We start from the raw sequence: 26696 nt of genomic DNA, 5'->3' as shown, positions 1-26696 counted from the left end.
GAGACAGAAGGATAAGTACAACCATGAGTTGCCTGGACAGGCATCCAATTTCCTGTGAGTGGAGGGAAGCAGGAGGCCGAGCCCAGGGCTGCTCCTCACCGCTGTGAGGATGCGTCGGGTCAGGACATCCTGCTGGGCTCATGTGCCGCTTCCTCCTGGGCTTTGTGCCCAATTCTGTTGCAACTGAGCCCGGACCTGGTTCACCTCCTGTTTTGGGACTCCCTCCTGCCGTGTCATGACTGGACTGGAGAACGGCAACCATTCACCATGCTGGAAGCATCTCCAGCAGAAGCAGGGACAACAGGGAAGGTGAGGAGAGGCCAGCAGCGGGCAGTGAGGGATGTCAGGCCAAGGACTCCGGCTCCGGGTTTTCACTGCAGCTGCCTCGAGCGGGCTCCGGCTCCGGCAATCCGCGCCCGGTTTTGCGCGCGGCTGCGCTGCCGTGTGGCGGCGGGGGAGGCTCCGGCTCCGTCCGGCGGGCGGGCGCGGATCCGGTGCCGGGATTTGCCCGGGGCCGGCTGGGGAAGTTGCCGAAGTTGTGCGGCGAGTGGCGGGGCCCGGCGCGTCCTTCCTGCGGCCCGGCCGGGGGCATGGAACAGCATGGCCGCGCGCCTCTCCCTGGCTCAGGTAAGGGGCTGCGCGCCCGGCCCGCCCGCGGGGCCGCCGCCGCCCGCTCCCGCCGCAGGCACGGCCGGGCGCCGCGGGGCTGCCCGGGGGCCCGCGCTTTGTGCGGACGCCGCCGCCCCGCAGCGCTGCCCCGCCGCTGTCAGGTGGCGGCGGGGCGGGGGTGTGTCCGTGGCTGCGGGAGGGAGGAAGGGAGGGAGGGAGAACGGCGGCGAGGGGAGGCGGACGGGCAGCCCCGCGCCGCGACCCGGGGGTGCCACGGGCGGGGAACGGGTCCCGCCCGGCCGCAGGTGCCTCTGCCCGGGGCTGAGGAGACCCGGCGGGGGAGCGGCCCTGGGCGGGCGGGGCTGCGCCGGCGGCGGTCGCGGTCCGTCTTTTGTCTCCGTAGGACTCGGGGCGCCGGGCTGGAGCCCAGCGAGCCCCGTCCCGGGAACGCCGAGGGCGGGCGGGCTCGGGGAGCGTTCGCGCAGGGACTGAAAGGCGATAGCGCCGGGTTAAGGTGTCCGTGCCCGGTGCCAGCCCCGCGGCACACCCGGCATCGAGGGGTTCTCCGGAGCAGCGAGACCGTGGGCAGGTGACCCTGCGAGAGGCAGACGAATTCCTTGTTTTAACAGAAACCCATCTCCGCAGATACTGCCTGCAGTATCGTTTTACCTTGGTTTTGGTGGGCCCCGTGGTGTGGGTGTGGGTGACCCCGTGGTATGTCACATAGTGCCCGTACAGGTGCCTTAGAGTGAGGAGCTGTGCAGGTGATGGCCCCAAAACTTGGAGACTCTGGCACTGTTCCGTGCTCGTGTCATCTCAGTTCACCTCAATCCTTGTTGCTCGCATTTTTTTCTGGAGGTGATGGAATCACTTCACACAGGTTATTCTATACCGTTAGGATCATGTCTTATTCCCTAGAGCTGCAATAGCTAATGAACGGCACTTTTTGGTACTTTTTAATTTCATTTAGCAGTGAGATGAGAAATTCCCATTCCTGCCTGCTATAAGGCTGAGGTGGGCCTATTGGTTCACCCTGCTGGCTTGGGATGCTTCAATCTGATAGCCAGTTGTGACATTTACAGAAAGCAAAGCGGGTAAATGAGCTCAATGAATTGCTTACACAAATGGAAGTACACTTAAAAAGCTGGCAGCAGGGCTGCACAAGTTTGCAGTTACTTACGCAGCTTGCTTTTGAGAATATCAAGCATTTCAAGGAAAGAAGGGGTGGTTCAGTGAAAAGGTGAATATGTGGAGAAAACAAATGTGGAGAAAACAAATATGTCTTTAGGAGTCTAAAGGTATAGAGTTATGAAGTATAGTACTTTTTGTGAAAGCTTGCTTTATATTAAAATGGCTAAGTTAGCATTGTCTGAGTCCCTTAATAGTCTTCAAGTAAATGAAAAAGCTTTAAACATCTGCTTACTGAAGGGAAAGAAGTTTTCACAGAGCTGCTCTGTCTCTTGATTTAGGAAGAGGAGTGGAGTGTTGGCTCTGGTGTGTTCTACAGCAAGACATTATTGCTTACAGGCTGTGTAATCCTTTCATTATAGAATTTCTTTACTTTTTTAGTCACATGGATGGGGGACTAAATACAAATGTGATAATGTTGACAGAAGCAGAAAAATTGCCAGTATCCTTAAAACCATTGTGGCTGCAGCTTACAACAGTGGTTAAACTGAGGGAGATATTTCTGTGTGTTGACCATTTGTGTGGGGATTTCTTTTTTTGGCTTGTTTGTTTTTTCTTCTTGTGTTGCATAAGAATCATCTTAGGAAGTCAAGCAAGCCTGAAGATAATTCTTTTCAACGTAGGTTCTAACATGTGGAATTTTTGGGTTATAAAAAGTCCTCACAAGTGTTGAAGTGCCCAGAATCTGTTGAAGAGCGTGAGGAAGTGAAAATGAGGGCACGGGGGTGGGGAGGGCAGTGGTGGCTGCACCGAGATCGGTTACGGACAGCAGCAGTGAAGTTGTGCAGATCACTACGATCTGCTCCAGGTCACACGCAGGGAGCAGGAGGCGCATGAACCTGCACTCAGACTCGCTGCTGGGTCCGATTTTCTGTTCCCCTTCCTGTGCTTGGTTTGACACTGCTTTAGCATGGCTGGGACGTTGGGTATTTCCAGCTGAGATGAGGGTGTTTTCAGATGGCTTTGCAGCTGCAATGTCTGAGAGGGCTGCACGTCCTTTATTTGAATATCAAAGCTGTAATTTCAGTAATTTGAAACTTTTCTGTGCTAATTGTATTATTTTCACTGATTAGTAAAAATACTTCAGGACTGTGTAGCTGTAGTGAAATTTATTACACCAAGTATGCTTGAACAAGGGTTGCAAAGTGAAGGTGATTATCTCCCCCTCCTCTCTCCCTTTAATAGTAAATATCTGAAGTATTTTTAATCTCCCCATTTTGAACCCATTCTGGAACATCTTGTTGCCACTTGCGTTTGCTCAACGCATGACTGTGAATTTCATGTGGAACTTCTAAGGGAACTTTTACCACGGGAGTGTTTTGTTGTGGTTGCCTTTAGTTTGGAAACAAGCAAACAACAGCAATGAGAAGGAACTGACCGATCTCACAGATTGTCATCTGTTGTTGGAAAAGTCAAATTAAGCTATAAACCAGTATAAGGGGTTGTATGTTTTGACCTTCCAAGGATGGTTGCTCAATTTCATGTGAGGAATTTAGAGGAAGAACAGAGAACTAAAGATGTGGAAAATGGGGCAGGGGTATTTCTTGAAAGGTGGGTTAATATGGACATTCAGTACCTTCTAGTTGCTCTTGAAAATAGAACTTGTGGTTTATTCTGAAAAACTGTCTGTGATTGAAGGGTAAGCTCACAGCTCAGGGAAGCCCTGTAAAGTACTCAGGAGGAAAAGGAAGATAACTTTGTGTTTGTCTTCCTGATGAAATGCTTTTTGTGAGAAATGTGGTAACTGTCTTGAAGTAGTTACGAGCTGCTTTGGTAAACGAGACAAAATCATGTAGTATCAATTTGTATCCTAATTAGCTACAAGTCTCATTTTAGACTTGAGCATTGTGTTGCAGAGTTGAGAATGCTGTGCTGTGTTGCTGAAGGGAAACATGGAGTATTACACTGAGGCTGGGCTGGATGGATTCCTGTCTCGTGCACACATTGCCAGGATTAAGGTCTTGTTACTGGAATACACAGGATCCAAATACTTGCAGTATGAACGATGCCCTCATACTAATGAACATATTATGTATAATCTAGAGCCAGAGATTTTGAGGTCTCTGGCAAACTCGTGGTGTTTGTTTTTGTTTTTTAAAGAAATCAGCAAAATTGTTAAATAAAGATCAGAGTTTGTCATTTTTAGTGGAATGAGGAACCTGTTGTTCCTCTTTCTGTCCTGCAGATGAAGAAACCAGAGTATGCATGTGTATATTTTAACCTGCACACAGGGGGGACTGACTGCTCCTAAAGCAGATACAACCCTGTTTTTTTGGTTGGTATTGCATCCACCATGTTAGAGAGAAGCTGCCTCTTAAAAGGCAGTGCAGCTACTCTTTCATTTTGCACAGGCTTTGTTCAGTACTGATTAGAAGATGGTGGAGATTTTCTGTAGCAATTTGAAAATTAAATGGAACCATTTCTAATTATGCAGTGACAGACATCTCTGCAGAGAGAAGACAGCAGTTCTTGTGCCTGCTTCAGCTGTTCAATGGGAAAGAAAGTGCTCCATTTTTAAGTACTTGGTAATAATTGTGTGGAAATTTATAGTAAATATTTTCTTTACATTTGTTATTGCTGTGGGAGATATACCTGGTTATATAATTGAAAGTGGTAGAAAGCTTCACCCTGAAACACTTCAGCTAAGACAATAAAGCAATAGAGGAAAAAGAGAGAAGTTGATTATTGTTTTGAAATGGCATTGTAAGGAAACCAGCTTGCCTTGAGCTTACCTGCTTTTTGGCTGGCTAACTACAGGAAGAACATTTAAGGCCAGATTGTGTCTTTTGGAAACTCTTAAAATAAGTCCTGGAGCTTTTTGTTGTGATAGAATATGGTATTTTGGATTTTAATCAGGATAGAATAGCTTATTTCTCCCCTGATACCTCATTGGGGTTGGAAGGGGAAATGACTTTTTGTTTTTCTCAATGGACAGCTTTTGTTTGTGTGTTTTTAAGCCTTTTTGGAAGGAAGGTCGTGGCTGGATGGGGTGGGCAGACTGGTAATAGTATCTTATTACACCTAAATGGGAATGTGCCAGAGGCATGAAAACATGGGGATTGACTGACAACAGAAGATGAAAAAGACGGGTGTCCCCTGAAGGTGTTTTTTATTTCCTAGGTTATCATTCTAAAGTTCATAGGTTTGTATCAAAGGTTGTAATTACTACAACACACATTACCCTTATGAAGTGATCAACTTTGAAATGGAGCCATAATAATGTCTTTCTATTTTTATATGCTGTGGAATCTGACCTTTCCTCCCTCCCTCATTTTGCATTTAAAACAAGCTGAATTTACTCTACAGATGGTTGTTACAAATCCCATGAAAAGAATTTTGCCAGGTAAATTCTAAGGCAGCACTTGGAAAGGTGTTGAACTGTATTTTTTTTCTTATCCCAGAAGAATATCCTAGATCATATTTGCATTTGTTTGTTTATTACGGGGTAAACTTTGAAGGAAAAACAAGTTTATTACTAGTAAAATAGTCTGAGAAACTTTTTTACTACTGTTTTTCCATTCACAGGAAATTCCAGTTACTTCAGTCATACTGATATTAAAATGGATATTGGAAGCACTAATGAAGTAAAGAATTATTGGCTCATACTCTTAAGTACTGAATGAAAAGATTATTTGCACTTAGTGTTTCCACTGCAGGACTTCAGCATGATGTTTCCTGTCCAGGAGTGACAGTGATCAGTTTGGCTGTAAAAAGGAGACATTTGGCTGAACAAAGGGTGACATTGGGCAAGAGGGATGATGCACAGGAATCGAGGGTTCCAGCAGATGCACTGGCCAGCTCTGTTCTGCTTCTCTGCTCACAGCTTTAGTTTTGTCCTGTGCCTAGACTTTCACTTTCTCATGAAGTAACACTTAGTAAATCAAATACTTGAATATTTGGGAGAACTACCCCTGTAGGTTGCTGGGCAAAGTGTGTCTGAGTGGGTAAATAAAGCATGTGAGGTTTAGGTAAGAAAATAAAGTGTGTTGTGAAGTGCTGGGAAATGATTGAAAGGTGTTTGTTGTATCGGTGTTGTGGCAGTCTGAGGGCTGGCAAAACTTGAAAATATTGTGTCAGGCTATTTTGAGGGATGTGAAACTGCATGTTTAGTTGATGGCTGAAATAGTAAAAGTCTTCGGGTACCAGAGCAGTCAGAGCAAGGTTAAGCTATAAAAATGGAGGTATTGCAGTGAATACCAATGATGGTTTCCCAGCCTATGTAATTTTTCATGTCTGGCTCTGAGAGAGGTATTTCCCACCCACCTCCTAGTAATCAAATAAAACCTTGCCAGCTGTGTGCCCCTGTTGTTGTTCCCTCCCTCCAAACACCAAAAAAGCCAAACCAAACAGCAACACAAAAGCCACCAAAAAAATACCAAACACAAAACCCCAAAACCAGCTAGAAAACCAGAAGCTGAGTCTCTGGGGCACTATACTTGCTGAACCAGCTCTGAATGGAAGCTCTCCTGTTATTTCTAGCTGTACTCTCTAGCTGGCATTTCTAGCTGTTCTACCTGTTATTTCTAGCTGTACTCTCTAATTTGTATTTAGGACATTCTGGTGATGCTGCACACTTTCTGTAATTGCACAAGATCAAACTAAATGAACTTCTACCAAACATCTTCTCTTAGTAATATTTTCTGATTATCAGCACTTGTGAACATGGAGTACTCAACCAAAGGAGCAGCTGTTGCTGTAGGAAAATGGATGTGGTGTTATTTAACTGACAACCATTTATACAATCTGTAGTAAAGGTTTTTACAAAGATGTGATTGACAACATCCATGATGCTGTTGGTTTCCATATTTCCATTTGAAGGTCTAAATTTTAAATCCAGAGAAGCTGCTTTGTTGGATTCTGTTTGTACAAAGGTCTGCAAACCCTGAGGTTTGACATTATGATTCCTCTTAAGGGGGAGAACTCTGGTTTTGGATGATATTTGAAGTTATGTGCTCTGGGCTTTTTTAGTAAGTAGTGTGTAATTAGCTTGTATTATGCTCAGTTGTTCCCACAGGGTTTGTGAGGGCAACACACTCTGAATTCTAGGATTATCCTCTGCCTAAATGCCTTTGGTTTAGGCAACGTGCACTTCATGAAAGCAGAATCTGATTTTGTACCTGTTCTTATACTGGGGAAGAGAAGGAACCCTAACACTTCATTTCTTGGCAGTCTGTTGGGCAAGGTTATTTCGTGTAGGCCAAGAGATGAGGTTTTGCATTGTTTCAGGTCTTAGATTTTTTTGGCGTTTTTAAGAATAATTTAAAAATAAAGAAAGAGCCTTTTCCAAAGAGGCTGTTTTATCCTTGTCCACTTAACTTTAGGTGAGCCCCGAATGTCTGGTAGAGGGCAGTGGAATGAAGGCAGAAGTTATCCCCAACAGGAGTTCAAGTTACAAACCCCAAAGTTAGAATATTATTCTATTTTAATGTGGTACTGTTGCTGTGGGTTTAGTTTTGAATCCAGGGATTAATTTGGGTAACTGAAAATTTTACAGGCTGGTTGCATATGACACTAAATTCTAAAGAACTATGCAGAGGACAGTGAAATAAAATGATGTTGCTTTGTACTCTAATATTAGAGAGCACTTCCTAGCCTGAGTCGGTTCAGGTTTCTGCTTTTGCCCCCAGGCAATGTTGCCTAAGAGTTCCTGTTTCATTCAGCCTCACCTGGTGACCTGGCTGAGGGAAATCTGATCTGGGGTGGTGTCAATGACTGCAAAACAAGAAGTCAGTCTTGTAAAAGTTACAGCATGAAGAGCTGTCCTAGTTCCTCATCATTGTACAGAATAAATCCTTAATGCTTCTTTGAAGACCAGTGGAGTGTGTGTTTTATGTCTTTATGTGTCCAGGGAGAGGGAAATTGAAATATGGATCTCCAGGGCTCATTTTTCCTCTGTGTCTCTTTTACAGCTATCGAGTGCAAATCCTGTGTATGAGAAATTCTATCGACAGGTATGTATATTCTGAAAGGATATATATTCTGAAATCCTCATCTGGATTTTAAAGAATTGATATTCTTTTGCTATGGACTCAGCCTGATCAACAGTGTGTAAACAATAAAAGTTCAAGAAAAATAATAGTGCTTTAAAATGTATTTTCATAGTAGCTAACATGTAGGTCTGAGCTCTATCAGTATAAATTTAATATTGGTTGTAAGATGACCTTTATTTTCTAGGGAACTGCCAGGTGTATATGACATACATCACTTGACTGTTCTAACAGACTGTGAAGTCTTAGGATGGAGTAAATTCTTTAAAAATGCTGTATTGATATGTTCTTGGTTACTTTTTACAAGTGAAGATTAATTTCTTGCATTTGTAGCTCAGTTAGTGTCATGTAAAACTTGATTCTTGCTCAGAATATCCCCAGAGTTAATCACAGGATGTTGTAAGGAGTGAAATTTGGATAGAAGGCCACTGAATGCAAAAAGAATGCCTGTAGCTCTTGCAGCTTCACTCAACAGATGCAAATCTCTTGACTACTTGAGGCAAAAATGAAAAATACATATAAATAAAATATAAGAATTATTTATCACTTGTCTTCTATATTTTGACACCAAGACGTTTTGATTCCTATAAATACAACTTTTTTTCAAAAATAGCTGTTTCACCTATTCTGTAATAACAGTATTTTCAGTCATGTACATAATGTACTTTATTGTACAAATGTATTGTAAAAACTTTCAAGGAAGTTAAACTACTTGGCTGTATAAAACAGTTAAAAATAATTTTGTTTTGTAATACACCTGATGAGTAATTGATGAACCCTATAAAAAAACCAACCAAGTTTTTTTTTTACCTTTGTAACTGGTAATGCTCCTCTAAGGTTAAGGTGTATATGGCCTCCTTATATAGGAGCTTCTTCTGTGTGTCAAAATCAGAATGTAAACTATGTGCTGGGGAAGGGACAAGGCCATGATTTCTATCCATGCCCTATTTTCAGATTGTGCTTAGAAGATTAGTCCCATTATCAAGTGCAAAAAACAGCAGTCTGAGAACAGAAGTCTGAGCTTGCCATTGTACTTCAGTAAGGGATTTTCTCCACTGCAGGACAGTAGCAGATTTGAAATTGCTAAACAAGAAGAGAGAGTTTACCTTGATCAAAGTTCAGATGGCTCCTGATGGCTGAAGGAGATAGTATCACCCTTATAAAGTTTTCCTTCAGATGGACAAATCCACTGTGTGCTTATCTCCAGGCATTGGATTAAAAGCCTTAGGAGAGTCCCTTATAATAAGATACAAGAAAAGGCTGGGAACTGATTGTTCTGCACATTGTGGTTGCCACCTCAGTCCTGACTCTGACTGTCAGGACTTTGCCATGTGCCTGTCTCTTCCTCCTGACCCCATTTGCTCAACCACTGAAGTGTGGAGCAAAAACTTGGATAAAGGAACTGAATTGAAGCACTAATGTGATACTGGTTGCTAAGTCAGTGTCTTCCATTTGTTGGAATACATAGCTTAGTGAAATTAGAGCACTATTTGTTGTCCAGTGGTTTCAGCAGTGTACAGGAACAGGGATTCCTTAAACATGATGTTACTGTTAGTAAAGTGGTGCCAGTGGATTTGTTTCCCAGAGGATTATTTTTCTGACTTGCTCAGATGAACTCTTTGCTGCAAGGATTTTTCCTAAAGAGGAGCTTTCAAACATGTCAGAAGACTTTCAGTGCCACTGGGGAACTTTTCCCTTCCATTCCTCAGATAAGGAGATGTCAGATTTCAGAACAGAAATTCAGAGAGACATTTCCCACTTTGTCTTATGGTGCTGGTGGAGTGTGCTTTTATATGAATAAATTCATCACCTGGAACAGCTCTGATGCTGACTACACTTTCAGTTCTATCACAAACTTAAAGGAATTCATCTGGCAAAAGGTGTGTTGTGAAATGGGTGTAAATCCTGCCTTTTGTACTTAGAATGAGATTGGAACCTCAACCTTTCAGTAGGCACTCTTTTCTTTCAAATAAATATTTTTCTGTTTAACCTTTTATAGACTGACTCAAAGCAGGGTGAGGTTAAAGAATAAACTTAAATACCTGTCATAAAGCACTTGGAAATTACTTAATCACATGATGCAGTGCAGCAGGGAAGCAGTGCTGAGTCCTTGATGAGTCCTGAACTGAAGCACTTCTCACTGTAACCTTCTGCCCTAATCACATCAGATGGATGTTTGTAACTTTTGGTAATTCCTGGTCCTACAAGAGACAGGCTGTAACAAGGGGAGTGTTGGCTGGTGCAGCTGTGGAAACTGCTCCTTACACATCAGGGGAAAAGCTCTGCCAAGCTGGTGTATAACTGACAAACACCAGCCATCATCCCAGGGCAATAATCAAACATAAGTCACCCCACCCCAGCCCTCAAGACTCAGTAATTTGTACAGAAATTGAAATCAGCCCTTTAAAAAAACAGCTATTAAGGTTTTGATAATTAATTGTACAAAAAGAAACTAGATCAGTATTGGGTTAAGTAAGAATCCTGCTTAAATCCCTTAAAGTCACCTTCCTCTGGCCTGGACTTGGGGAACTAAAAAGTAAACACAGCTGATACTGTGGTGTTCTCTGACTTGCTTGAAGGAGGAGTGCTAGGCTGGAGGTTTTCTGAGTGGATGCCAAGATTGTTGTGTTACATGCAAGGTCAACTGCACTATTTAAAAGGGGGTTTGATGCTCTGTCTTGGCAGCTTTGTGCCTATAGATGAACAGCTCTCCCATAACTCAGCCCAACTGCTGGACTGTAGTGTTTGCAACCTTATTGCTCTGACCAGGGCATCCTCAGTTACAGGAAAAGCCCTCTCCTAATTAAAATCATACTGGTTATGTTAAAAGCAATAGTTGTTTTCACTTGCATATTAAATTACGATTTGGGGATTTCAGAGTGTTTTGTTCCCTTTCAGAAGTATCTACAGACAACTGCTGCAGCATTCCTTCCAAATGATAAATTCCCTACAGTCTTTCAGGAGCCAGCTCTAATCCCATCTTGGGAAGCTGTTAGCTTTGAGCACCTTGTGTGTGCTGCAGCTGTGAGCTTGGGCAGCTGGTCTTGTGTTCCAAACACAATATTGAATATGGCCTTTGTTTAAACACAAAGCTGTGAGACTGGAAATGGTGCAGTTGTCATCATCATCACCCTACCTGTGGTGTGTAGTAAGGCTGACAGTCTGAATGGACTGAAGATACACCTAGTTCTATTTTCCATACTGTGCCCTTTTGAAGAATCCTTTTCTTTAGGCTCTCAAGGATTCTCAGCTTTTCCTCTATTTCCCTAGCCCTTACCATCACCATGTAGGTTTCCTTTTTCTGTTCCCACTTGAAAAGGTTTAGTTTAGGTACCGTTTCCACTTAAGAACTTGAATAACTCTCTATTTTAATGATCTCTATTGATCCAGGGAGAAATGCATGCTGATTGGTATGCTGCCAGTATCACCAACTTCTTCACTGTGTAAATAAATTTCACTTCAGGGAGTATTTCCCTCTGCTGTGGTGGTAAAGGTATCTTCAAAGCAGAGCTTTCTTTTTCAGACCCTAACAGTAACGAATGCAGAGCTGGACAATGACAAGTAATCAAACCCTGGAATTCTCTGTTCTTAAAAATCACATGTTTTGATGGCATCAAGAAGAAAAGCCTGTGATTAGGAGGGACTAATTAGATAGGTTCAGAAGATAGTCCTCAGAGTGACTGTTAACTTGAGCATTCTTCTTCAGTAGCTTTTTGAGAGCCTGTGTAAATTAGAGATGGCATCAATTCAAAAGCCAGTTTGTCATGTGAGGATTTTTTTCTCTCCCAGGTTGATTCTGCTAATGCTGGAAGAGTGTTAGCTTCTGATGCAGCTGTTTTCTTGAAAAAGTCTGGATTGACAGATTTGGTACTTGGAAAGGTATTTAATGGCAATTTTTTATTTAATTATCCTGCCTTCTTGCTTCAGATAGTATCCTCTTTAAATTAAAATACTTAGTAGCACTACAGGATACATGATCTTCCCTAATGTGTTTTCAGTTGTTCTATCCAATAGTTCCAGTAGTTTCTATCCAGTCATGGAAATTATTGCAATATTTAAATTTGTCATCACAATTAAGTATTATCATGGAAGTTAAGATGTGAACTTTCCTCCAAGAGTCCATTATAAATGGTGGGAGGACTTGCCAACTTCCTCTGAAGCACTGTGAACCCTTTATTATTTTTATATTTCAGATTTGGGACCTAGCTGATACTGATGGCAAAGGTATCCTGAACAAACAGGTAAGATTATTTATGTGGTGTAGCACTAACCATTACCCAGCCTTGAAACAAGATGAAAGTTGAAATTTTTGGTTCAGGAAAGCAGTTTTTCTAACAGATTTTTCTAACAGATTTTTTTCTAATTTTGACTGGCTATGTAATTCCCATTTGAGTGGAAGCTACAATAAATAGCCTTCAGCTGCCTCATCAGCTTTTCTCCAGGTTGCAAAATGGGCTGATGTGTAGCTGTGCAATTTGCTTAGAAGTAATTTAAGGTTTAATGTACTGCATTTATGAAGAAGGTGACTTTTTCCTCATAATCTTGTAGGAAACAAAGCAGAAATTAAAATTCTTGTAAAATCTTAAAAATTCTTGTTACTTTAATTATGGTGGACTTGACATTGGTACATTCTGTTTGGAGTTGTCTTTCCCAAGCTGTGGCAATGAGCAGTGTGGGAACAAAATTTGCATCTCAGTGGTGCTACCACAAGTTCTAATGTGTGTTGCTGTTTGATTTGAAATATAAATAACAGTCTGTGGAGAGGGAACTGCTTCTTCCCATGGTAGGAAGAGGAGGAGGCTGTAATGTCTACCAAACAATTTTGGGGTTTTTTGGGCTTCTTTTGGTTCATTTTTCTGTTTTTCTCTGCTCCATCAACCATCTGTGGGATCAGCTCAGTTCCTCCAAGATAAACAGCTGCAATTACACTTCAAATTTTCAATGTTCTGTTACAGAAGAACTGAGTGCTGAGAACTGACTACACTGGCCAGAAAGTTACTTAATTCTTGGAAAATTAATTGCAAAATTTTTCTTACAGAAGGAATCCAGCATTTTGCTGGCTGCTGCTTTCTGTCACTTTCTGTCCCCCTTTGAAGCCATGTGCAACTTTTCATCTGTACAGTCACACTAGAAAAGCTCTTAATTCTTCTGAAATTTTACTATATTTTAAAATTATATTTTCATATATAATATATTTTTTAATTTTATAAACCCTTCAAAATTTCTTTTCTTTTCCCTGTAGGAATTTTTTGTGGCTCTGAGACTTGTAGCCTGTGCACAGAATGGATTGGATGTTTCCCTGAGTAGTCTTAACTTGCCTGTTCCTCCACCAAGATTTGTAAGATTTCATTTTTAATTGAACATATTATTAAGAACTGCTTTTAAGTGAAAAATTAGGAAGGTTTGGTGTAAATGCCAAACACTTCAGAGGGTGATGTTGTAGGGCAATGGGGCCCTACAACAGGGAAAAGAATCAAGCAGTATGGAATAAGCTGCTACATGTTCTAGTGGGGATTTGAATATAAAATTGTGTATAATTTGAAGATATATGGTATTTGTTCTATTAGTGTTGTCCTTAATGGAATAAACATTTAAAATTTCTTGCTCTAAATTTTGGTATGAATGACTAAAATGCAGTTCTGGCTTTGAGAAGCAGCTTCTCAAATAAGGGGGTGGTTTTGCAAAGTCAGAATCACATCTCTTTTAATGTGTCTGCTGGCTTTTTGTCTTGTTTTTCCTTAGACTGATACTGGTAGTCCTTTGCTACTCAGTGGAACAGCATCAAGTGATCTACCATGGGCTGTAAAGGTAAACTAAATATTAGCTATTACCTAGAACTGTTAATCTGGTTTGCAGGAAAACCTGTCTTTCTTAGAAAAATCTAATGCTGCATTTCTAAAGTATGATAGTTACCATTCCTATCAAATTCGTAATTGGGCTAATAGACCTAATTTAATGAGAACACTTGACTCTTGGGAAATCTTTTCATGTTTAGAAATTTAAAATAAAGAAAAAAAAAAGATTGTTACATGAAGTCATGAAAATAATTGAAGAGGAAATCTCACAGGGTTTTGATGAGTCTTTGACTTAAAAATAGTATCTTTTTGATGTTTTCTTATAAGCATCAGGAACTGCAATGTGTCCGTATTAAAAAAAGTTAACACTTTTGAAAGAACTTCTGCTTCTTATGCTATGAATGTGACTGTTTGTATAAGTAATATTTTTCTTCTGCCCCTGCAGCTGGAAGACAAGGTCAAGTATGATTCTATTTTTGACAGCCTAAATCCAGTGAATGGACTGTTGTCAGGGGATAAGGTGAAACCTGTGCTCCTCAACTCAAAACTGCCAGTGGATATCTTAGGACGAGTAAGAAGATCTTTCTTCCTAATTGTCAGTTCACAACTAATACCTGTGCTGCACTCAGCAATACCTGTTTTTCAAATTGAAGAGTTGTAGTAATGAACCTAACTTTTATATTAGATTTTATGGAGTGTGAACTTTTGAACAGAAAAATAAAATTTCTTTTGCTATTTGGATAGATCACCTCCAGCTGCAGTTTATCAGTTATGTGTACTCTTTAACACTTGGCTCAGGCTGGGTGCCTGTCTCCAACTTAAGAATCTCTCTGCTTTTGTGTGGTTTATGTGAATTTACATTGCTCACTGCAAACTAATGCTGTTAATAGAACTGGAGCTATGGTGGGGGGGAGGCTGTTCTCATGTTTGTTTTTAATGAGGATTTAAGTAGGAAACTGCTGCAGTTTAGTCAAAGATGCCTATATTCTGCTTTTTATTGGTAGGTGTGGGAATTGAGTGATATTGACCGTGATGGAATGTTGGATCGAGATGAGTTTGCAGTTGTAAGTATCTTCTGCCTCTTGGGATTTTGAAAGCCTGATGGCAGGGTTTAAAAGAGATGCACTGTGTATTAATTTCTGACTGTGTGGTTCATCTATTATCTTTATTCAGAGTCCTTAATCAAGTTTTAGTGCTGTTTAATGTTTCTGTCAGTTTGTTGAATGTGTCTCAGTACACAGCAGTAACTTTCTTTGTGGGTTAGATGAGCCATTAAAAACTCACACCTGAGATCTGCTGTCCCATGAGACACTTGAGTGTTTGCACTGAGTTTTACCTTAACCTTCAGTATTTATAGAGCTTGAATGCCTCAAGGCATCCTTGAGGAAAGTTTGTAGTAAGTTAGAATTTTAACACTATTAAAGCCAGGACTGATGAAATAATAGTAAGAAGTGTTAAATTAGAGATGGACACAACAAAAGAATTAAATGCTAAGTGGAGCAATTTCTGGGAAAATGGCGATAAACTAAAGTGTTTGAAGTCTTCTCTCCAATAAAATTCCACAAGTACTGGCACAAGCTTGGAAGATTATTTAATGTTCTAAAAGATACTGAACTTCACTTGCTCAGCACTGATCCTCAAAAGAAAGTGGTAATGAAAAACACAATTTAGAAGGCAATGAGCTGCATCAATTGAGGGGCTTGTGAAGGGGAAACATAATGAAAAAATGCTACAAAGTTATTTTTTAATGAATTCTTTAGTCTCTTTCTCTATATATATGTATATATATTTCTAATATATTTACTTCCACACACATTTTTTTTCTTGTTCAGGCCATGTTTTTGGTATACTGTGCTTTGGAGAAAGAACCAGTGCCAATGTCCTTGCCTGCAGCTTTGGTGCCACCATCCAAGAGAAAACCTCTCAGTGTTCCAGGAGCAATGCCATTAATACCATCTTCAACCAAAGAATCTCATCAGTCCTTGCCACCTGTGGGCATTTTAGCTGCCAAAACACCATTAACACAGGTACAGTTCTGAAGTTACTGGGGATTCGAAGGTTTCTGCTCTTAGCTCTGTGCTTCAGAGACTGCCTGTGTGAAGAGACTTGATACAGGTTTTTAGTTTGCTTCTTGCCCTGTTGGTTCGTTTTAGGAGGCTGATGGGAAGACCAGATGGAGAGGTGTAAAGTTTACCCTGTTTTACTTTTCCTAAATGTCTTCAGATATAAACAAATGGATAAAAAATATTGTTTAATACAGATTTTGAAGATATTTTTAGAACAAATTATTTCAAGCTAAAAAAAAAAAAAATAGTGGTCCAGGTACACATCTGCAGAGCACAAGTTTTCTGGATGAGGACTGATTGGAATGTGGACACATTCTTAAAACAGTTTGTGGCATGTACACAGTCATGTATGTGTGTGCATGTGTGCAGTTTGGAGAAGACATGAATTAAAATGGAATAGATAAATGCAAGCAATGGGAAAAGAAAACAAAAGGTGCAGCACATCCACCTAGACACAGGAGATTTGATTTTTGTTCTGAATGTGATTATTAGGCAACTTGATGCCTCTTACCCTCCCCAGACATCTTATTTACTTCTCATCATTTTAGAGTCCAAAAATTGGGAAATGTCTTGCCAAGTAGCTTATAGATAACTTGTTATATTCAAAATAAGAAAAAAACATTGATTTAAGATAAGAACTGTGCTACTTAATGCAGCTTGGACATTTGGGTGCCCTTATTTGAGTAATCAGTAAGAAACTGGCATCTAAATTTTGGAGGTGCCAAGGTTTTAACCTGGAAATTTCCTTGCCTTGAGGGTAAGTCTTGCTGTATGTGTTGCAAAGCAGTGCCATTCTGGGTGAGTTTGTGTACAGCACCATTTGGGAGTCATCTGTTAATTGTCTGTGTGCACTGAAATTAATTAGCATCCATACATGCACTTGAAGCTGTTCTCACTCAAAAAACCCCAGACATCTTTATATTAGCTGAATGTTGTGAAAGATTGCTCAAGTAACAGAAGTGGCTCTAATTCCCATCTTTACCTTGTTCAGATGTGAATCCTTCAGTTTAGAATGTGCCCAGCTATTAACAACCTGGGCTTGAGCAGCTCTCCTGTCCCTCCAGCTAAAACTTTCCAGCTGTGTAAAGGGGAATAAAATTGATAGAGCCAGACAGTCAGCAGGACTGTGACTGAGCACAGGGGTGAGGGAGGAGATCCAGCCTCCAAGGAATGCCTTGGTTGGGGGGCAGAGCAGCACCAAGCAGCCTGGCTGCTTTCCTGAGGGAAAAGCTTCTACTTTTGCAGTTGCTTGAGGATCTCTGCATGTCTGTTTAGGAGGATAAAACTGGTTCATGAACTAGGCACCTGTGTCACTTTTTAAAAATCTATGCTGTAGCCCTTGAATTATGTAAATCTGAACTGGAAACAGAACTTGCCTGTATCTTAGTGTTGTGGTTTTGGTTTTTTCCCTTCCATCCTCACCCCCCTTCAGTGGGTTGTGTCGCCTGCAGACAAAATTAAGTACGATGAGATCTTTGTGAAAACTGACAAGGACATGGATGGATTTGTGTCAGGTGTGGAAGCCAGAGAACTGTTCCTGAAAACAGGACTGCCTTCTGCTCTCCTTGCACATATCTGGTAGGTTTTTTTCCTGTGACAGCTGTGTAGATGATGGCATAGTTCTCACTTCTTGCTATGCTGGCATTTCTGAAAGTGACATTTCTGTATATAATAGCATGGCTTTTATCTATCACTGTATAACCAGTGAGAACTTGCTTCTGCTCTGGGACAGAAATGGGTGGAAATCAGGTTTATGCCTGAACACAGATTGTTACAAATGCTGCACTTCAGCTATCCCTGTGTATTTAAGACATCACATCATCACAGGTATCTGATCACTGATCCTACTCATGCGCTAGGAAAGGGAATTGTTTCCATAAAATTTTTAGCATGCAAGATTTATGTCCCACCTTATTCTACAACCTGTCTTTCCTTACAGCTATGTGTTTATTTGGCATTATTCATTACAGAAATGCTTTTATTGCACTCAATGCTTTTTAATTCTTTCTGTGCTATGAGCTGTTGCAGGCATACTGATAGGAGCAACTTTTCTTTCCCCCAAGTTATGGTTAACACAACTGCTAAATTAGGAAAATATAAATAAACTTGTGTTGGTTCTGAAGGTGTTGCTAGTGTCCTACAGGCCTGATTGTGCTTTTCACCAGAGCACAGCTGTGGGCCCCAACATGCAAAGTGAAAGTGGCTGTGTGTATTTGAGTGATGTTTCCTACGCCTCTAGTTTTGCTTTAGAAGAGGAGATACACCCTAGCAATTTTCACATTTGTAAATGACAGCAACTACACTAAATAGGGCTGTACTTGGAGAAATGAGGATTTTTTAAAATTGCATGTGCATCTCTGTGCAGGGCTCTCTGTGACACCAAGGACTGCGGGAAGCTTTCAAAGGAACAGTTTGCTTTGGCTTTCCATTTAATTAATCAGAAGTTAACAAAGGGCATTGATCCTCCTCAGGCTCTGACTCCAGAGATGATTCCACCTTCAGACAGGGGTGTCAGTTTACAAAAGGTAAGGATGGGTTTGGCATTTTTGGTGTACATCCCAAACAAATAATGTCAATTTCAAAGGCTACGCAAGAAGCAACCTCAAGTGCTGGCATACCTTAAATTTATCACAATATCAGGAAGTAAATAAATCTTAAGTGCAAAGAATTGACAATAAATTTCCATCCATATTTCAAAATGAAGCTGCCATGTATTACAGCTGCCAACCAAGCAGAGAGATCTTATGTTGGGAAAGCATTATTTTCTCTTTTGAAAGAATAATCCTTCTGCTGCCATTTTAAAGAAATTTGAGTTTTCATCTGAAGTGACATGCACAAGTTCACTTGTGCTTTTCTCCTAATGTGCTCAGTTACCTTTTTTACATCAATCTTTTTTAATAAGTTTGGGAACAATGTGAACTAAAAGTTTGGAGTTATTTAAAATTTTAAAAGTAAATGGTCCCCCACTTTATACCTCACAAATAGTTTAGATATCTCCATAGCCTGTCGGTTGCCATCTATCTTAATCCAGCAGTTAGCTGTACCTCAGCAGTTCAACTTGTAGCTATCAGAATGGTAGAGGTCATCACAAATTCTTACGTGTTTTACACATCATGAAGTCTGATGTGAGTTATCTTTTCTTGGTTGTGCAATACATTGACCTAATTCTACAACTTTCTTAAACAGAATGAAAAATTCACACCTGGAAAAATGAAACTCAAAATTTAGCACTATTTTTTTGAGTTTCTGTAACTGGTACCTAATTTGTTTTTACATTCTGTTTTTAAAAAGTAATTGCTTTATTTGCAACTCTACTAATCTTTTTTGTATGTTTGCTTTCCTTTCTATGTCTCTTTTCTAGTTTGGACTGTTTTTTCCATTCTGCACCACTCTGCTTTTCATCCTTATTATTCTGTCAGTTTGTTAACTCTGCTTTCTCAAGGTTAGAGAAACTTTGCTTTTCTAATATTTTTTATGTCTGTTGGTTTAATAATGAGCATCCTTCTAAGACTCTCACACAGTCATGAATGAGCTCAGCACTTCTCTCAGGTGTCAAGTTCTGCTCAAGTTCTGCTGATTTCCAGTGTTGTTCATCCAGAGTAACCCTGGGGTTCTCCCTTGAGCCCAGACCTCTGGGGCTGCTCCTGTGGGTTGCTTAAAGTGAAAACAGAAAACTCTGTGTCTTTTTGGTGAAATTGCAGGGGAAGTGGTGACAGAGTAGTAGCCCAATGTGGCATTTGGCATTTATCCTTAGGATTAATGCCCATGGCTTTACTGAAGATAGCACAGAAAATTGAGTGATTAGAAAGCATTAGATGTTGGTTGCTGCTGTTCTGTGGATGTAAATTGATTTTGTAAAACTCTCAAAGACATCAATGTGATTTTTATTTCATTCCTAACTTAAATGATGAGTGAGAATATTGTGTAAGAAGGTAAGTTAGCTTTCAATTAGCTCTGTAAATCCTGAACAAGAGGGTTTTTTACTAAATTGAGCTGAACCTTCAAAAAGCTCATTTTGGCTTTTTCAAAGGAGTTGTTGTGTTGTCTTTTTGATATGAAATAACTTTTTTGTCGAAGATTATTGTTCAAGATTTGAACTCAAAGGCTTGAGTAAGTAGTAGGAGATAGGCTTTTTGCTGGTTTTCTTGATGTGGTGTACATGGTAAAAAAAAACCCAAAACACCATGTTAGGCTTCATCTTCTGAGTTGACCCATACAAAGGTGATAGCAGAAATTTCAGTAAGTAAAATGGTATTTCATTGTGGTTTAAAACCTGTTGCTGTGTTTCCTGTCCCAGAACTGTTTGTAGTCACCATTTGCATCACAAGCCATAAAAATTAAACTTTTTTGTAAGGTCCTCTCAAAGAATTTTGATGGGAATTTCCTTTTACTACGACTTCGATTTAAAAACTGGAGGTGCTGTTTTGCATGTATGTTGCAATGTAGTAATGGCAGCCTATGGTTCTAACTTGTCCTTGTTAACATGTGTATTGAAGCTAAAAAATGTTGGCTTTTATGTTCCTGCCCCCCACCAGTTTTCCTGAACAATTGAAAATAAGATTGAACTACACTTTCCTCAAGTTTGATGCTGGCATTAGTGTGCAGAATTTCTTTAACTGGTGAAAGAAGGAGGCCTGGAAAAAAATTTTGTTGCAGCTAATATTTCCATGTATTCCTTCTATCCTTGTCATAGGAGAAGTAAAAATCCCCATTGGAATGCCATGATCAACTCTGCAAAACTCCTGTGTAATTCCTGTAGAGCAGGATTGAGCATCACTGCTAGTTTGCCCATTTGGGAAGCTGTACACTAACCAGTTTAAGAATAGCTGTATAGTTGGTTCTTTGGTTGGTTTTTTTGGTTTGTTTTTTGTTTTTTGTTTTTGTTTTTTTTAATTCCCGGTTCATACCATTTGTGCTAGTAAAATATGCATGAGTATTCTGTAGCTCTGCTGAATAATATTCTCAGCCAGTGTGCTCCCAGTTTAGTGGTTCATAGCTCTTGGTTTTTTTCTTCCCCAGAGTATCAGTTTGAGCAAGCACATAGTTAATAATATCTTGCTTTATCTGTAGAGAAACTTAAGCATTTAAAAACTTTTGTGTTATTTTGGGGGTTATCACTTGCCTTTTAAAATGATATGTATGTACTTGTCCTCAGAGTGCTGTGTTTGTCCTGAATGACTTTATTCAAGACTTGAAGGAATGGATGTATTTATAGGAGGTAGCTACACTGGCTGTTGCTTTGTAAGCATGTTCATGTTGTGACAAGGCACAGAAGAATAATTACAGCATTTCTGTCTTCAGCATTTGTTCTCTATCCATTTATGTGTACTTCTTTTGAAACAAATAATTTGTATTACAGTCATTGTCTTACAAAGACATTAAGCAAATAGGAACTGATGGGTGTAAGTTACCTTGTGACTTTGTATTATCAAAGTTTCATTGAGTACTCTGGAAGTTCCTGTCAAACAAGCTCAGTCTCCCTTAAATCCTTGCAAGTCAGTGTCTACTCTGCAACATGAGGATCACCAAGGTGAAGAAATATAAAAGTAGTAAGCAAACCTCTCTCAAATGAATGCTAGGAAACCACCTAAATATTAGCTGTAACATAAGACTTATTTTAGAACAAGATTCTATGGTTTTTTGTATGATTAGCTAGTCCTGTGCTTTTGTGGAAGCAAACTCTCTTTGAATTGAGCTGTCTCCATGCTTTGGCTGTATGTTGTGTTCTGCTCATCCAGCATCTGTACTCTTTTGGGGTTCCTAAGATTGAAGGTTTGAAATACAATGCTACCAGCAGTTGTTACAAAAGGACAGCTCATGTTGCCACAAAAAGTAAATTGAATGTAGTAGTTGAATAGCATAAGCTCCAGACTAACAGTGTTTATTTTTTATCTTTCAGAGTACTCAAGGACCGAATTCTGTAGCAGATTTTTCTGCAATTAAAGAACTTGATACATTAAACAATGAAATTGTGGACCTGCAGAGGTATGTAAGGGAGGAATAGCCAGAGTTGCCTTGGATTCAGTTGTGCTATTTACTGTTTTTTTTAAAGAACAATTCAGTGCAGAAGAGAAAAGCAGGTGGTAGTGCTCTGCTGAGTAAAGGGTCAGCATGCCTGTAGTACTGTGTGACACTGCTGCTCTCTGTTCACTCACATGAGTGCACTTTGTGGCAGCAGGACTGGGAAGGGCCTGTCCCTTGTGCCCTCAGGTTGTGTTTCAGAGAGCTGTGTGTCTCACCAGCCTGACATGGGAATGTTCTCCATGTTCATCTTTATTGGCAGATGTGAGTGGAGCAAATCTTTAGGATGCTGGAACCATATATAACCGGTGTTAGTTACCTTTTATTTGTAGAGGGCATTCCAAGGACTTGTTTTTGGTGGCAGGAAGGAAGTGAGATGGAAAAGATCAGTGAGTGTGCAGGATAGGGAGTGGGAAGATGACTGTGCATGGACCTCTGCTTGGGTTTTGATGGGGGTAAAGATGGGGATGCTGCTCTTGTGTAATAAAATAAACTGCTGGACTGAGAAAAATTGTTTTGATGTCTGCAGACTCTTGGATTCCATTAATTATTTCTAAGGTAATTAAGATGACTTCAAGTGACTAAGAAAATCAAATTCATATATTTTCTATAGTAATGCTCTTGAGGCAGCAAGTATTTTTCTTCAGTGTTTTTCTTGTTACTATCATAAATCCACTGAAAATTCTATTAAGAACAGTAAATTTTCCTATTTTTTAAGTGTGGCTGCTTTGTCATGATGAAATCTGCCTCTCTAATTCATGTCACTTGTGGGAATGATTTAACTTGGCAGTTTGTCAGAGCACAGTCTGTTTCCTAAATGCATAAATATTTTTTCATTTCACTTGCTTATTCTCTCTTATTACTCCCACTGCCTCCTTGCTTCTCTCTGCTCTGCCTCCACTGTTCTTCAGGTTATATTAATTCCATTTTTGGACACTCATATTTATTAACCTGAAATAGGATTTGCAACTGTGTATATTTACTGTTGGTATTTTAGAAGGAAATAAATTGTTGGCTGGCATGAATTTTTAGATGAAGTTGGTTTTCAGTAGGTGGGCTTGCAGCCTAACATGCAAGTCAGGCTGTGTTTGTGTCTGGTTTTCTTTTCTTACTGTGAGCTATGAAGGAACCTGAAAAAGTCACTACTTCCTGAAAAAGTCACTATTTCTTGAGGGGCAAATATACATTGACAATTATTTTCAATTAATGATACTAGATTGTTGAAGATAGGATAGAGGCAACTCTTAGTGTGTATTTGTTTTTAGAAAGGGGAAATTTACTTTGATATGATTTAGAGGTTCAGAACAGAATGGGATTAACAGTGTGCTTCAATCTTTGGTGAATCCACATTTCTATTACAACTGGTCAAGTACACTTTCAGACTTGATAGTTGTCATATAAAAATGGAATTTAAACTGAAGTTATTTTTGTTCATTATTAAGCAAGATGGATTGTTCAGCTGTTGGACTCAATATATAAGAAATCTAATCTCTGATTCCATTGAGAAGTGTCCAAGAGCTGCATTTTTGAGACCCAGTAATAGAATTTGAATCTATTTTTGAAGTGCACTTCAAAAACAAAACCACACACAAAAAAAAAAAAGGACAGGAGAGGAAATGGCCAAAAGAATGACAGCCAAAAGAATGACAGGAGAGGAAATGGCCAAAAGAATGGCCCCACAATGACAGTGTGGGAAGAGCTTTTGGAGAGACTAAGCAAAGAATACAGAGGTGATGTCTTTGTGGCTCAGCAGTTTGTGTGGGAAAGGGGTCTGGTGGCCAATAGCTTTGTTAATCTTAATTTGATAAATATAGTGTCAGGAAGGTGGGGGTTGAGGATCAGATGAAGAATAAAATGCAGAACACTTGTTAGGGAGGATAATACCCCTCTGGTGGGGGGATGATCTGCCTCTGGACATTGTGGAACCTGCATCATTTTGAGCCTGTTAGCACTGCTGTCTCTAAATTCTGTTGCAGTTGCAGTTGCCCTGTATTTTTAGAAAACTATTTGAAGCTTTTCTTGATCAACATGGTGGGAGGCCGGACCATTCTTTTTCATGCCACAAAACCTTTTTCTTCCCCAACAAACCCAGCTTTGCTTTCTTGCTTTCAAAGTTAGTGATGGCCCACAAATTCACAGAATTTCTTCAAGCTTTCCTGACACTCCATTCCTCTCTAAGCAGAGGAGTGGCTGAGCTTAACTTGGGATATCTCACCAGAGATGTCATCCTTCACATATGCTGGATAGCAACATTTAAAAATTATCTTGAAGTACAAATCAGATTAAAAGGACCATAAAGCTGGTGAGTTGGTTTCTCAATAGCAATGGAAGAGCAAAACATCTTCCAGAAAAACAGGACAATCTCTCCCTGCCATACACTTGCATCAAACCTTTGTTTCAAATTTCAGAGATCACCTTAGCAAAGGACTTTAATGTAGGATAGATCATTTCTTCTCAGCCTCTGGTTTGGAATGAGCTGTTGCAGCAGAAGAGGTTGTGAGCAACAAATGTTAGAAGAACCCTTGGCATTTTTTTCAGTATTGCCAAACTGAAGTATTACTACATTAGGAATTCCCAAAACAACTGATGTATGTGAAAATAAGAAATATTGGGCAACTATGAGTGTAGATAATACTACCAGCTCTGTGAGTAGTCATCATCTTATTATGGGAAAGAACTATGATTTTTTTATTTTTGTATCTAAGGTGATTCAGCCTGGCATGGGTTGAATGTTTGGCTTGAGCACCTCTGCTGACACAGGGACTTTGCAGTTCTCAGCTATGACAGATATTTGCAATGTGCTGGCTCCTATTTATAAATGACTCCATTCACAAATTAGTATTAAATTTAGGGTTTTGGTAAATCATGAAGCATCTGGATGGGAGAAACCATCAATTTGTCATTGCTTTTAATTTATTTGATATTCATCATTGCTTTTAATTTATTTGATATGAGGTTCTCCCAACCTGACTGCTATTAAAATGCATAGGGAAATGGTATTGCTTTCAAAAATTGGCTTGAATTGCTTACAAGTGTCCTTTGTTGGCAAGACCACAGTTCTTTTGGAGTTGCTTTTTGGATGTAGTATGGGACTTTATGATCAAGGAAATCTGTCATATCCAACAAATCAATTTTGTTACTTGTTTTTGGTTCTTTCAGTTGCTGAACATTCCTAAAGGGGCATAGCAGATAGTTTGTAAAAGAAATGAAGGTATTCAGAAGAATTAATGAATTAAGTAGTTCTGTGTTGTCTTTTCTTTGAAACAAAGAGGCATTTCTGGGGGAGGATGGGATGTGTTATGTGCAGACTATATGCACTCAGATTGTTTTCCTTTGCCTGAGACTGCTGCCTAAGCTTTTCTTGTTCTGCCTGACAATACTTCTTTCACTTGATTCTTTCCAATTCATTGTTTGTGCTCTGATTTGGCTCATGGAAGTGCCAGTGGGTGGGTGTTGTATCCTGTTGCTTAGTCCAGATTGCAAGGATTTAGGTACCTGGCTTGTGTTGAAATATAAAGGAAGTGATCTGCATCTCTGACAGTCTCAGGCACATCTGTGACAGTAATGTAGAAATGCTGTATATTAACCAAACATGCCTGCTTGCAGTTCTATTTCTTGCTCATTTTCCCCACCCTAGCAGGAAAAATAACAAGTGCTTGTTTTCCTACTCTTTTTTATCATCAATCAGGAAAAATATATATGAATGTTGGCTGTGCTTAATGGGTGTTTGAGGGCTTGAAGGTATTTTTCAGCCTGATTTGTACATAGATCTGTAGAAGTGCTTTATTGAGACCTTTGTTCATGGGAAGTTATGGAAGCCAAAGCAACAGAGCTTGTTTCAAGCCTGTGTTGCAATGCTTTAAATATCTAAGTACAACTATGCTACAGATGCTTATTGAGCTAGAGGAGTGTGCTGTAGCTTTGATTGAAAAGGTAAAGGTTTTTTTAGAATTTCCAGTTTCTGATGAATGGAAAGTGAGGAATTTTATGAATTTTATGAAATTTATTTTATGAATTTTATGAAGGTGTGATCCTTTATTTTGAAGGATTACACTTAACAAAATAAATAGCCTTGATCCTCAAAGTTCCTCTTTCCACATCTTTCCTTTTCCTTCCATTTAAATTTCCCCTTTGGGCATAATCAGGAAGTTCCTCTTTACTCAGATAATGAGAAAAACAATAGCAGAGTATAATCTGTAGTAATTATTTGTCAGAGCAAATGTTCATTTAAGATCCAATATCTGGGTTCTTTTTATTTTCCACTGTGTGTGGTTTAGCAATAAACTAAAACTTTCTCAGCTTGAGTAAAGAGCTTAGAGGAGACCTGCTTTACTTCAATACAGAAATGCTTTCTTCTGTATTAAATAAGAGTAAACAAATAAATAGTTTTAGATTGATTAACAATCTGCCGCTATTAAAATATGAAGTTTTGTAATGACAGTTTATACCAGTAATACAATCTAATAGCTTTTCACTATGGTATTTTATTTAGAAATGTTAGTTTTATTGTTCAAATTCTAACTTCCCTGTGTGTGCTGGTTTATTAACAGAGTCCTTATGAAAGTATATGTCTACAGAAGATTGTGTAAAAACTGCAATGCTTAATGTTTTCCTGCATATATGGAAGGAGAAAAGATTCCATATGCTGTCTAGAGAGAAACACTCATTTTTAATAACAGTACCACTTCTCAGTTGTATGGGTTGGTTCCCTTTCTTAAAGCTATTGTTGTGTCTGACTGATGAGAATTTATTGATGATAATTCCCCTGTCATCAGCAGTCACTTAAACTTGAATAATGTCTGTAGAGGCAGCCTTGATATGACACAGCAAATCACTCTGTGTGCAGTGTCTGAGCAGATTGTGGTTCCAGCAAGCCAAGCCAACCTTCCTGCTCCTGCCTGAGCTTCCCAAGAGCCAGATCCCAAATCTGACGGGCCAAGGGCATTCACAGGCTCTGCTGGCCCGTGGGAGTGTTCCCTGGCTGCTGTGAGCACGGGCATGGCTGTGTTTGCAGGGGTTAATAGATGGAA

At 39.9% G+C, this 26696-nt stretch overlaps 1 protein-coding gene across 1 annotated transcript in view; it reads left to right on the top strand.

The window, feature by feature from the left end:
• The first annotated feature begins 340 nt into the window (after positions 1-340).
• The window catches only part of EPS15 (epidermal growth factor receptor pathway substrate 15), a 47874-nt gene continuing 21518 nt past the window's right edge, over positions 341-26696 (top strand). Inside the window, 14 exon segments of the mRNA XM_036387482.2 lie at positions 341-451; positions 453-545; positions 547-627; positions 7707-7748; positions 11574-11663; positions 11978-12025; positions 13027-13122; positions 13527-13592; positions 14025-14150; positions 14584-14643; positions 15412-15606; positions 17078-17223; positions 18011-18170; positions 21545-21630. Coding sequence (XP_036243375.2) covers positions 341-451; positions 453-545; positions 547-627; positions 7707-7748; positions 11574-11663; positions 11978-12025; positions 13027-13122; positions 13527-13592; positions 14025-14150; positions 14584-14643; positions 15412-15606; positions 17078-17223; positions 18011-18170; positions 21545-21630 — 1400 coding nt within the window.

The sequence above is a fragment of the Molothrus ater genome, chromosome 9 (assembly GCF_012460135.2).
Source record: "Molothrus ater isolate BHLD 08-10-18 breed brown headed cowbird chromosome 9, BPBGC_Mater_1.1, whole genome shotgun sequence".
Classification (NCBI taxonomy): Eukaryota; Metazoa; Chordata; class Aves; order Passeriformes; family Icteridae; genus Molothrus; species Molothrus ater.
Note: the sequence above shows the minus strand (reverse complement) of the source record. Positions and strands in the feature narration are given on the sequence as shown.